The following is an 11,209-nucleotide window of genomic DNA, read 5'->3' on the forward strand; positions in this document are numbered from 1 at the left end:
TATTTATTATTATTTCTTTATTATTATGGAGTTATTATCTACACATATTTTAAATCAAGTTTCATTTCGGATAGCAGTGTCGCTCCACCACACAAAAGTTAAGCCAAAAGGGGAGCAGATTCCACCTCCAGTGTTTTCTTCTTGTTTCTCAGCAGGTGATACTCCAAGTGTGGCCCATGGCCTGATGCCATTCTTCCAGATGTTCATTACAGCTGGTCAACACAACACGTGCAGAAGACAAGAGTGAGCATTGAGAAACCCCTACAGCAGTATAGTTCTATGTCTGTGGAATCTGTGGGGGTGTTTTTGAAGTTTATTTATTTTTGAGAAAGAAGAGTGTAAGCCTGAGTGGGGGAGGGGCAGAGGGGGAGAGGGAGAGAGAGAGAGTCCTCGCAGAGCCCAATGAGGGCCTTGAACACACGAACCATGAGATCATGACCCGAGCCTGAATCAATAATTGGACACTTAATGGACTGAACCACCCAGGTGCCCCTGGAATTTGTGATTTAAAAATTGGGGCTTGTGGGGCATGTGGGTGGCTCAGTTGGTTAACCATCGAACCACTGATCTTGGCTCAGGTTTTGATCACAGGGTTATGAGTTCAAGCTCCTCTTTGGGCTCCATGCTAGGTTTGAAGCCTACTAAACAAAACAAAACAAAACAAAAGTAAAAATTGGGGGTTGTATTTTGTATATCTCTTTTTCATTCAGTTTTCTTTTTTTATTAAAATTTTTTAACATTTTTATTTACTATTGAGAGACAGAGAGAGACAGAGCATGAGCATGAGAGGAGCAGAGTGACGGGGAGAGACACGGAACCTGTAGCAGGCTCCAGGCTCTGAGCTGTCAGCACAGAGCCCGACACGGGGCTCGAACTCACAAACCGCAAGATCGTGACCTGAGCCGAAGTCGGACGCCTAACTGACTGAGCCACCCAGGCACCCCTCATTTTTCTTGTTTTAAAATAATATTTATTTACTTACTTAGAGAGAGAAGCAGAGAGAGGAGGAGAGAGAGAATCTCAAGCAAGGCTCCTCGATGTCAGCACAGAGCCCAACACGGGGCTCGATCTCACAAATGTTGAGATCATGATCCGAGTCAATATCGGGAGTCAGGCGCTTAACTGATTGAGCCACCCAGGCGCCCCATTTCATTTTTTCTAATAATTTTTATCTTGAAATAATCATAGCCTCAAAAGAGCCACAAAAACAATATAAAGTTCCATGAATCCTTTGCCTAGTTTCTCCTAATGGTGACATCTTCTATAACTGTGGCTCTATATCAAAACCAGGAAGTTGTTAGTACAGTACTGTTAACTGAATTACAGACTTTAGTCAGATTTCACTTACCTGTGTATGTGTGGATGTGTCTTGGGGGTAGTTCCATGCAACGTGATCTCAGATCGTCTAGACCTCATGACGACCAAGACAGAATTTAAAGCAACTCTCTCCTGCTACCCCTCTAAAGTCACACACTGCCACCTCTAATGCTGTCCCTGGCATTAGTCTCCACGTCTCCATCGCTATAGTTTTCTCATTTTAAGAATTTGTAAATGGAATCATAGAGCAGGTAGCCTTTTTTAAAAAATTTTTTAAATGTTTTATTTATTTCTGAGAGAGAGAGATAGAGAGAGAGAGAGAGAGGCAGCGTGAGCAGGGGAGGGTCAGAGAATTCGGGAGACACAGAGTTGGAAGCAGGTTCCAGGTCCTGAGCTGTCAGCACAGAGCCTGACGCGGGGCCCAAACCCACAAACCCTGAGATCATGATCTAAGATGAAGTCAGACACTTAACTAACAGAGCCACCCAAGCACCCCAAGCAGGTAGCCTTTTGAGATTGGCTTTTTCACAGACCATCAATGCCCTTGAGATCCAACCACATTGTTACAAGTATCAATGGCTCACTCCTTCATATGGCTGAACAGTAGCCTGTGGTCTAGATGTACCTGGTTGGTTTAACCTTTCACTGACTGAAAAACATTTGGGTTGTTTCCATGTTTTGGTTATTATGAATAAAGCTGCTATAAGCATTGTGTACAGGTTTTTGTGTAAACATTAGATTTTGTTTCTTTGAGATAAATGCACAAGACTGTGATCTCTGAGACTTATGGTAAGTACATGTTTTGTTTGACACTTGATTTAGACTCTCAAGTTTCATGAGATCGAGGCTCGCATCAGGCTCTGTGCTGAGTGTGGAGCCTGCTTGGGATTCTCTCTCTCCCTCTCTCTGTCCCTTCCCTACAACTCACTCTCTCTTACCCTCTCTCAAAATAAATAAACATTTTAAAAAACTGGGGCTGGGGCGCCTGGGTAGCTCAGTCGGTGAAGCACCTGACTGGCTCAGGTCATGATCTCGTGGTCTGTGAGTTCGAGCCCTACACTGGGCTCTGTGCTGACAGCTCAGAGCCTGGAGCCTGCTTCAGATTCTGTATCCTCTCCTCCCTGCCCCTCCCTTACTCATACTCAGTCTCTCTTGCTCTCAAAAATGAATAAAACGTTAAAAAAACAAACAAACTGGGGTGCCCAGGTGGCTCAGTCAGATAAGCGTCTGACAGGCTCAGGTCATGATCTCGTGGTTCATGAGTTCCTCTGTCCCCTTCTCTCTGCCCTTCCCCCACTCTCTCTCGAAAATTAAAAAAAAACCACATTTTTTTATAAATTAAAAAAAATTTTTTTAAAAAATTTCTGAGAGATAGAGATGGCTTGAGCAGGGGAGGGTCAGAGAGAGAGGGAGGCACAGAATGTGAAACAGGTTCCAAGCTCTGAGCTGGCTGTCAGCACAGAGCCTGACACGGGGCTCGAACCCACGAACAGTGTGATCGTGACCTGAGCTGAAGTCGGACGCTCAACCGACTGAGCCACCCAGGTGCCCCATTAAAAAAAATAATAATAATTTAAAAAACCCTTTCACACTGTTCTCAAGCTGCAGTGTTTGGGGGACGTGGCTCCTCACATCCTCATCAGCATTTGTGGTTAACTCTTTTTTATTTTAGCCACTACTGTGAGTTGAACGTGCCCCCCCTGAAAGATATGTCCCAGCCCCATTCTCCAGTACCTGTGAATGTGAGCTTACTTGGAAATAAGATCTTTGCAGATCCAATCAAATTAAAGAGAAGTCGTATGGGATTAGGGTATGCCCTAAATGCACTGACTGGGGTCCTTCCAAGCAGGCCATGCCAAGGCACAGACACACGGGGAAGAGGCCATGTGACAACAGAGGCAGAGATATACAGCGACAAGCCGGGGAACACAAGGGTTGCTGGCAGCCACAGAGGCTGGAAAAGCAAGGAGGAATTCTTCCCTAGAGCCTTCGGAGGGAGCCCAGCCCAGCCAACACTTTAATCTCAGGCTTGTAGCCTCTAGAACTGTGAGGGAATACATTTCTGTCATTTTAAGCCACCCAGTTTGTGGTGATTCCCTATGTGATTTGTTATGCAGCCCGAGGACACTGCTGGGGCCATTCCAGCAGGTGCTGGTGAGGCCTCAGTGAGGGTCTCGTTTGATTTCTTTTTTTTTAATTTTTAAAGTTTATTTATTTATTACTTTTGAGAGAGAGAGAGAGAGAAAGCATGAGTCAGGTAGGGGCAGAGAGAGGAAAAGAGAGAATCCCAAGTGGGCTCCATGCCTTCAGCGCAGAGCCCGACACGGGGCTCGAAATCAAACTGTGAGATCATGACCTGAGTCAAAACTAAGAGTGGGAGTGAGCCACCCAGGTGCACCCTCATTTGCATGTTCTGGTGGATAATGATAGTGAACATGATTTTATGTGCTTACTTGCCATGCTCTTTGATAAAGGGTCTATTCGCGTCCAATGCTCATTTCTAGTTGGATAGGTTTGGGTTTTTTCACTGTTGAATTTTGAGAGTTTTTAAAAATGTCGGTCCTTTGATAGATGTGTGCTTGGCATTTATTTTTATGGCATTTTGCCAAACCGTTGGTTTGTGATGGACCAGAAATTTTACGACAAACTGGTCCTTCAGTTTGAGAAGCACAGCCCTAGTATGTTTCCCTTCTATTTCCTTAATGCAACAATAGCACACAGACGGTGTTGGCGCCTGACGTTTCCTTCCAGATGATTTGCTGTAAATAATTTCTCCAACTTGCTCTGTCCTTATGACTACCACTCTCAGTGGTATTGCAGAATATTGCAGAATATGCCGTACAAGGGCTGTGCTATCGCCAGGTGCCAAGGTGAGACTGTTAACCTCTGGGGGACTCAGGGACACCTCCGAGTGACTCGCCTTTGAGCACAAGGCCTTTTTTTATATTTTGTTTTATGTTTTGTCTTTTTTTAAAAATATAACTATTTGTTTTGTTTTGTTTTAATTTTTTAATGTTTATTTTTGAGAGACAGAGATTGAGAGAGAGAAACATAGCGTGACCGGGGGAGGGGCAGAGAGAGAGGGAGACAGAATGGGAAGCAGGCTCCAGGCTCTGAGCTCTTAGCACAGAGCCTGACGTGGGGCTCGAACTCAGGAATCATGAGATCATGCCCTGAGCCGAAGTCGGATGCTTACCCAACTGAGACACTCAGGCGCCTCTTTTTCTTAGATTTTGGGTATTATTTTTTAGTTCCCACTCTCACCATCGCAGCTTGGCTTGCTCTTTTATTAGGATTCCGGTTGCTGGTTGCCACATTCTTTATTTGCATGAAAACAAAAGGTCCCTGGTGCTGGATGGAAATTCCCCTGGGAGCTTGGCTTTCATAATTCCAGCCACCGGATGGTACAGCAATAGCAGAACTTTCCTTTCCTTTCATCTCAGTGGCTCCAAAGCGGGGATAGCAGTCGGAGAGAAGGACACAGACCCTTTGAAAACAGATGCATGCCCCAGAGAGCATCAGGGAGCCATGTACCAGGGCTGGAAGCCAGCCTGCTCAAGATGCTGAAAATGGATGGTCCTGAATTGGTGGTGGNATGCCCCTTCCCTTGCACCCCAGGCCGCCCGCTCGCCTGGAATCTGCTGTCCTGGGTTTTCAGACCCGTGTTTTGGGCAGTTGCCAACACACAGTTTCCTTTTCCTCCTTCTCATCCTGAACCAAAGAGCTGCCCCTCTTCTGGTCTCCCTCATCTTGGTCCTCACTCTCTTCAGGCCTAAGCAAGGGATATGAGATGTGCCGCTTGGCGTGAACCACCCGGGCAGATCCACCTGAGCCCCTCCAAGGCCCCTCTGCCCGGTGCTGTTGGGAAGTGAACTGAGTCAGGAATGGCTTCACACAAAGTCATGTCTCNGGATAACTCCCTGTCTTTGCCTCTCCTTACCCTCAAATCCTGGGCCCTCATGCCTCCTTTCTGCCACAAACCAAAAGTGATTCCTGTGCATTGAAACCCTTCAAGCCCCTTAGAGTTCTTTCTTTCTGAAGCGGGACCCTTCTCTTCCGTCTTCCCCCTAAGATGGTGGGATGTGTGGGGTGTCCCTGGGGAAGGCAGCCACCATTGGAGGGCCCCCTGGCTCGTGGGAGTGGGTGGGCCTGAGCTCCCAAGGGCACGGGCCTTATCCCGTAGGACGCAGGGTATCCACCCCTCAGGACACTCTGGGAAGCCCGCCTTCCTTATACGGTGAGTTATCTCTGTGCTTCTGGGTCCCACCTTCAAGACAGGGCCCAGGAGGCGCCTGGGTGGCTCAGGTGGTGGAGGGTCCGATTTCGGCTCAGGTCCTGATCTCGTGGTTTGTGGGATCGAGCCCCACGTCAGGTTCCACAATGACAGCACACAGCCTACTTGGGATTCTCTCCTCTCTCTGCTCCTCCTCTGCTCACACATTCTCTCTCTCTCTCTCTCTCAAAATAAACATTAAAAAAAATAAAAACAGACATTTGAATGATTGAAGTCACTTAAAAATAAGAATGGCGGGGGGGCCTGGGTGGCTCAGCCAGTTGGGCACCTGACTTCAGCTCAGGTCATGATGTCACAGCCCTGCCCCAGGTAGGGCTCTGTGCTGACAGCTCAGAGCCTGGATCCTGCTTTGGATTCTGTGTCTCCCTCTCTCTCTCTGCCCCTCCCCCACTTGTACTCTCTCTCTCTCCCTCCCCTTCTCTCTCAAAAATTAACATTAAAAAAATTAAAAAAGAATAAGAACGGCAGGTTCAAAACTTGCCTCTACAGATAGGACTGATATGTTAAGTATAATGCCTGCCTCCCCGTGATCAGGAAGGAGAGAGCAGAGGAGGGAGTCACAAAGATGAAGACAAGAGAGAGAAAGAGAGAGATGGGGGAGGAAAGACACACAGAAGGACAGGAAGGCAGACTGAGCACCAGAGGAAGAGAGAACAGATCAAGAGGGTTCAGAGGCATAAGCAAGTCGGACCCGTCCAGGCTCCAATCTTGTTCACTAGCTGGGCAAGTCATTTATCCCTCAAACCTCACTTTGTACATATGTGAAATGAGGTAACACAGACCTCAGAGAATTTCTGAGGTGATTCAGTAAAATGAAGGCCAGGGGACCTGGGTGGCCCAGTCAGTTAAGCATCAGTCTTCAGCTCAGGTCATGATCTCACGCATGGTTCATGAGCTTGAGCCCCGCTTCGGGTGACTGTGATTCTCTCTGTCTCTCTCTCTGCCTCTCATGGGATTCTCTCTCTCTGCCTCTTGCTCAGTTTTACCCTCTCTCAAAAACAAACTGACAATAAATAAAATACACAAATAAATAAAATAAAGGCTAAACCCTTAGCACTTGGTAAATAGTAACTGTTTTGAATGGGTGGAAAGAGGCAAGGGATTCCCAGGTGCCTCGGCAGGGGTGAATGGGATCTGCTAATCTCCTGGTCTGGGGTTTCATGGCTCTGGGAATGGGGCTGGGGAGCTCTGAGGAGATGATGTCACCTCAAGGCGGGGACCAAAAAGTATTGTCCCAAAGAGGAAAGCCTAGCTGCCTAGCCAACAACGCATGTTAACCAGGCCTCAGCTTTTTGCATCCCCACAAAGGCTTCCTCTCTGCGCCTCCCCCCACCCCAAAAAGCCAAGGTCAGCCAATTCCCAAAGCTTGCGGCTGGGAGCCCTTGGCTTCAGCAGGGCCGGCGCCTGGCCCAGGCCTCCCCGGTCTGCTGGCTTCCCGGTGCAAATTCCTGATGGAGCACAGCTGTCCCAGGCCTCTCTGGGACTCTAATTGGACATAAGTAGCCCTCTCTGAAGATGCTGACCTTTCTGTCCCTCATGTCTTCAACCAACTAGGACCTGTCAACTTAGGATGACATGGACCCAATTCTATGCTGAATTCCCCTTCATGAATATGCATGCACCCTTAGCTTTTTGGGTACCCCAATGAGAAAGGAAACGTGTGTTCTTTTGTAACACCACTGCCTGGCCTCAGTACCAACTAGGAGACCAGGAGATGTAGCCAGAAAATGGCTTGTTAAATTATAATACCATACTCCAGTTAGGCCTATTATGTATGGAGGAAGAAAAATGGGATGAGATCCCTTATGTACAATGCTTTATGGCCTTGCAGCAGAAGAAAGGTGGGTTTAAGCCTATCCAACTATCTAACTCAAAGGGTAAGACCTGCTCTTTTGAAGGGACCCCCAAAGACCCCATAGACTTCCCTTTGTCCTGAAGATCCGGCACATGTCCCCAGACCTCAGCCCCATTTGCAGCTCTGTTCCCTCCGGATCCCGGATCTTTGCCAGATCCACCTTATTTCCTCTCCTGACCTATCTAAACTGCCCCCGCCTTACTCAGGCTGGGGAGAGACTAACAGCAGCCCCTGTGCTTAACTCCCCAACTACTAGGAGTGGTCACTCTTTTATTTATTTTTAAGAGAGAGAGCGAGCGAGCAGGGGAGGGGTAGCAGAGGGGCAGAGAGAGAAGGAGAGAGAGAATCTGAAGCAGACTCTACCATCAGCACAGAGCGTTATGTGGGGCTCAAACTCAGGAACTGTGAGATCATGACCTGAGCAGAAACCAAGAGTCAGATGCTTAACTGACTGAGCCACCCAGGTGCCCCATCTACTGGAGGTTTATAATATGACTTCCCTAGGACCCAGATCCCTAAATGGGGCTCATTCCCAGCCACTGCCTTAAACAGGTCAGGAGTCTAATCCCTGGCTCAGAGGGACTTGGATTTTGGCATCTTAAGCATGAACGATCCTATAATAGATGGGAATGGTCTTGGTCATACTATCTATAGGGGCTTTTCCTGGTTCACTGAGATCCCAGAACTAGAAAAGTCAATCAAAAATATATCCATTCCTTGGGAATGCAAACTGCTGCAGCCACTCTGGAAAACAGTGTGGAGGTTCCTCAAAAAGTTAAACATAGAACTACTCTATGACCCAGCAATTGCACTACTAGGTATTTATCCAAGAGATACAGGTGTGCTCTTTTGAAGGGGCATGTGCACCCCAAAGTTCATAGCAGCGCTATCAACAATAGCCAGAAGTATGGGAAGAGCCCAAATGTCCATCGACAGATGAATGGATAAAGAAGATGTGGTATATATACATACATACAATGGAGTATTACCAGGCAATCAAAAAGAATGAAATCTTGCCATTTGCAACTATGTGGATGGAACTAGAGGGTATTATGCTAAGTGAAATTAGTCAGTCAGAGAAAGACAAATATCATATGACCTCACTCATATGAGGACTTTAAGATACAAAACAGATGCACATTAGGGAAGTGAAGCAAACATAATATAAAAATAGGGAGGGGGTACAAAACATAAGAGACTCTTAAATATAGAGAACAAACAGAGGGTTACTGGAGGGGTTGTGGGAGGGGGGATGGGCTCAGTGGGTGAGGGGCATTACATTAAGGAATCTACTCCTGAAACCATGGTTGCACTGTATGCTGACTAACTTGGATATAAATTTTTAAAAAATTAAAAAAAAAGAGAAGTGTTACCCTAAGATTATAAACACACACACACACACACACACAAACATATCCATTCTTGGGGTGTCTGGGTCGATCCATCAGTTAACTGTCCTGCTTCAGCTCAGGTCATGATCTCATAGCTGGGGGGTTCGAGCCCTGCGTTGGATTCTGTGCTGACAGCTCAGAGCCTGGAGCCTGCTTTGGATTCTGTGTCTCCCTCTCCCTCTCTGCCCTTCCTCGCTCATACTCTGTCTCTCTTTCTCTCTTAAGAGTAAATAAACATTAAAAAATTAAAAAAAAAAAAAGAAAGAAAATGTCATCCAAAGAACAGAGGGGAAAAAGCCCCAAGGGCATTCTGAGCTATAGAAAAATTAACACCAGGCTTTCAAGAAAGTAAGCAAAGATAAAATGACAGGATGAGAAAAGGGAACAAATGAAGTATACTTTGATAAAACTAGTGCCTCAGAAATAACAAGAAACTGGATATGGCTGGAAAAAAATAAATGGATCTAGAGGGAAGGCTTGAGAGAATCACGGGAAATGAGAAAAAAGACAAGTATGTAACAGAGAGAACACTATAGTTATACAGGATCAAGACAATGAGGGGCACCTGAGTGGCTCAGGCAGTTAAGTGTCCTACTCTTGATTTTGGCTCAGGTCATGATCTCATGGTTTGTGAGTTCAAGTCCTGTGTCGGGCTCTGTGCTGATCTTGCAGAGCCTGCTTAGGATGCTCCATCTCCTTCTCTGCCCTGTCCCCACTTGCTCTCTCTCTCTCAAAAAAAAAAAAAAAAGACAGTGAAACAAAGGAATAAACACAGAGTCTGAAACAAAAACCCAACAAATGGAAAAATAAAAAGTATTCATAAAGAACATACAAGTTATTAAGAGGCTGGATCTGAAGAGTTCTCATCACAAAGAGAAATTGTGTTTTTCTTTTTTTTTATGGTATCTACACGAGATGACTGATGTGAAATTAACCTACCAAGGCAAGGGTTTCACAATATCTGTAGATCAAACCATCGTGCTGGACGCCTTACATCTCTACAGTGATGTATGTCAATTAGCTTTCAATAAGACTGGAAGGAAAAAAAAAATACAAGGCAACTTCCCCCCAAAGAAGCATGAAATAGCAGCTTAAAAGAGCACACTTTGCTCCAGAGAACACTCATAAATAACAGGAAAGATAGAATTCTTCAGACATACAGATTAAAAGGGGTCTCTAAGGCTGGTCTGACTGGTTCCTACCAGCAGACAATGCTGCCGTGTGACAACAGTGAAATGTCTCCCAAGTTCTGAGTAAAAGAGAGTGTGATGCAAGACTGTTTTACTCGGCCAAGCGGCATTCAAGTAGAAAAACCACGGAAACATTCTCAAACGCAGAAGGTACAATGTTCGTGAGCCATCCTTGAGGAATTTTATGATGCAATGTAGCCAATTAAGAGTTAGGAAACAATTCAGGAATGAAAAGGTGATGGTAAAAGTCCTGGTGGTGGGGCACAAATCAGCTTGAATATAAGATGAGGTCTAAACAGCTTTGAGAACTAAGGTTCCAGAGCAGAAGGCGATGCACAGATTTTGATAATGTCACTATAGGTATGATTAACACAAATTGAGAAGCTAAGAGATAAGGCGAGAGAAAAAGCAAGTGGTTTGCTCATCTTCAGAGCCTTGAACTGTGCCAGCTAAAAAGAAAGCCTTATTAAGAATAATTCTAGTTCAGGGGCACCTGGGTGGCTCAGTTGGTTAAGCGACCAACTCTTGGTTTCAGCTCAGGTCATGATTGATCTCACAGTTTCGTGAGTTCAAGCCCCACGCTAAGCTCTGTGCTGGCAGCATGAAGCCTGCTTGGCATTCTCTCTCCCTCCGTCTCTGCTCCTTCCTCACTTGCACTGTCTCTCTCAAATAAATAAAACTTTTAAAAGGTGGCACAATGTCACTTAAAGAAAATAATTCTAGTTTGTTTGTTTAGTGAGCTCTACATCCAATGTGGAGCTCAGACTCACAACCCTGAGTTCAAGAGTTGCATGCTCTACCAACTAAGCCAGCCAGGTGCCCCAGAATAATTCCAGTTTCTTTCATTTTTTTTAATGTTTATTTATTTATTTTGAAAGAGTGAGATAGCAGGGGAGGAGCAGAGACATAGGGAAAGAGAGAATCCCAAGCAGGCACCACGCTAACAGCACGGTGCTCAAACTCATGAACCCGTGAGATCGTGACCTGAGCCAATATTGAGAGTTGGATGCTTAACTGACTGAGCCATCCAGGCATCCCATAATTCCAATTTCTTAAAGTTTATGTTTCTTATGAACTTAACCTCAAACTCAGAAAGTTCTTTTAGGGACTAATTATATTTTATATAATATATAATATATATTATAATATAAATATAAATATA

General features: G+C 45.6%; 1 protein-coding gene across 2 annotated transcripts in view; it reads right to left on the reverse strand.

The window, feature by feature from the left end:
* The window catches only part of CUNH6orf89 (chromosome unknown C6orf89 homolog), a 66,348-nt gene continuing 55,139 nt past the window's right edge, over positions 1-11,209 (reverse strand). For both annotated transcript variants that reach the window (XM_077754883.1, XM_077754884.1), the window contains exon 8: positions 1-212. In XM_077754883.1, the coding sequence (XP_077611009.1) occupies positions 55-212 (158 nt within the window). In that variant the 3' untranslated portion in view covers positions 1-54. The remainder of the gene's footprint in view (positions 213-11,209) is intronic.

Source organism: Crocuta crocuta, unplaced genomic scaffold, assembly GCF_008692635.1.
Source record: "Crocuta crocuta isolate KB4526 unplaced genomic scaffold, BGI_CrCroc_1.0 scaffold132, whole genome shotgun sequence".
Classification (NCBI taxonomy): Eukaryota; Metazoa; Chordata; class Mammalia; order Carnivora; family Hyaenidae; genus Crocuta; species Crocuta crocuta.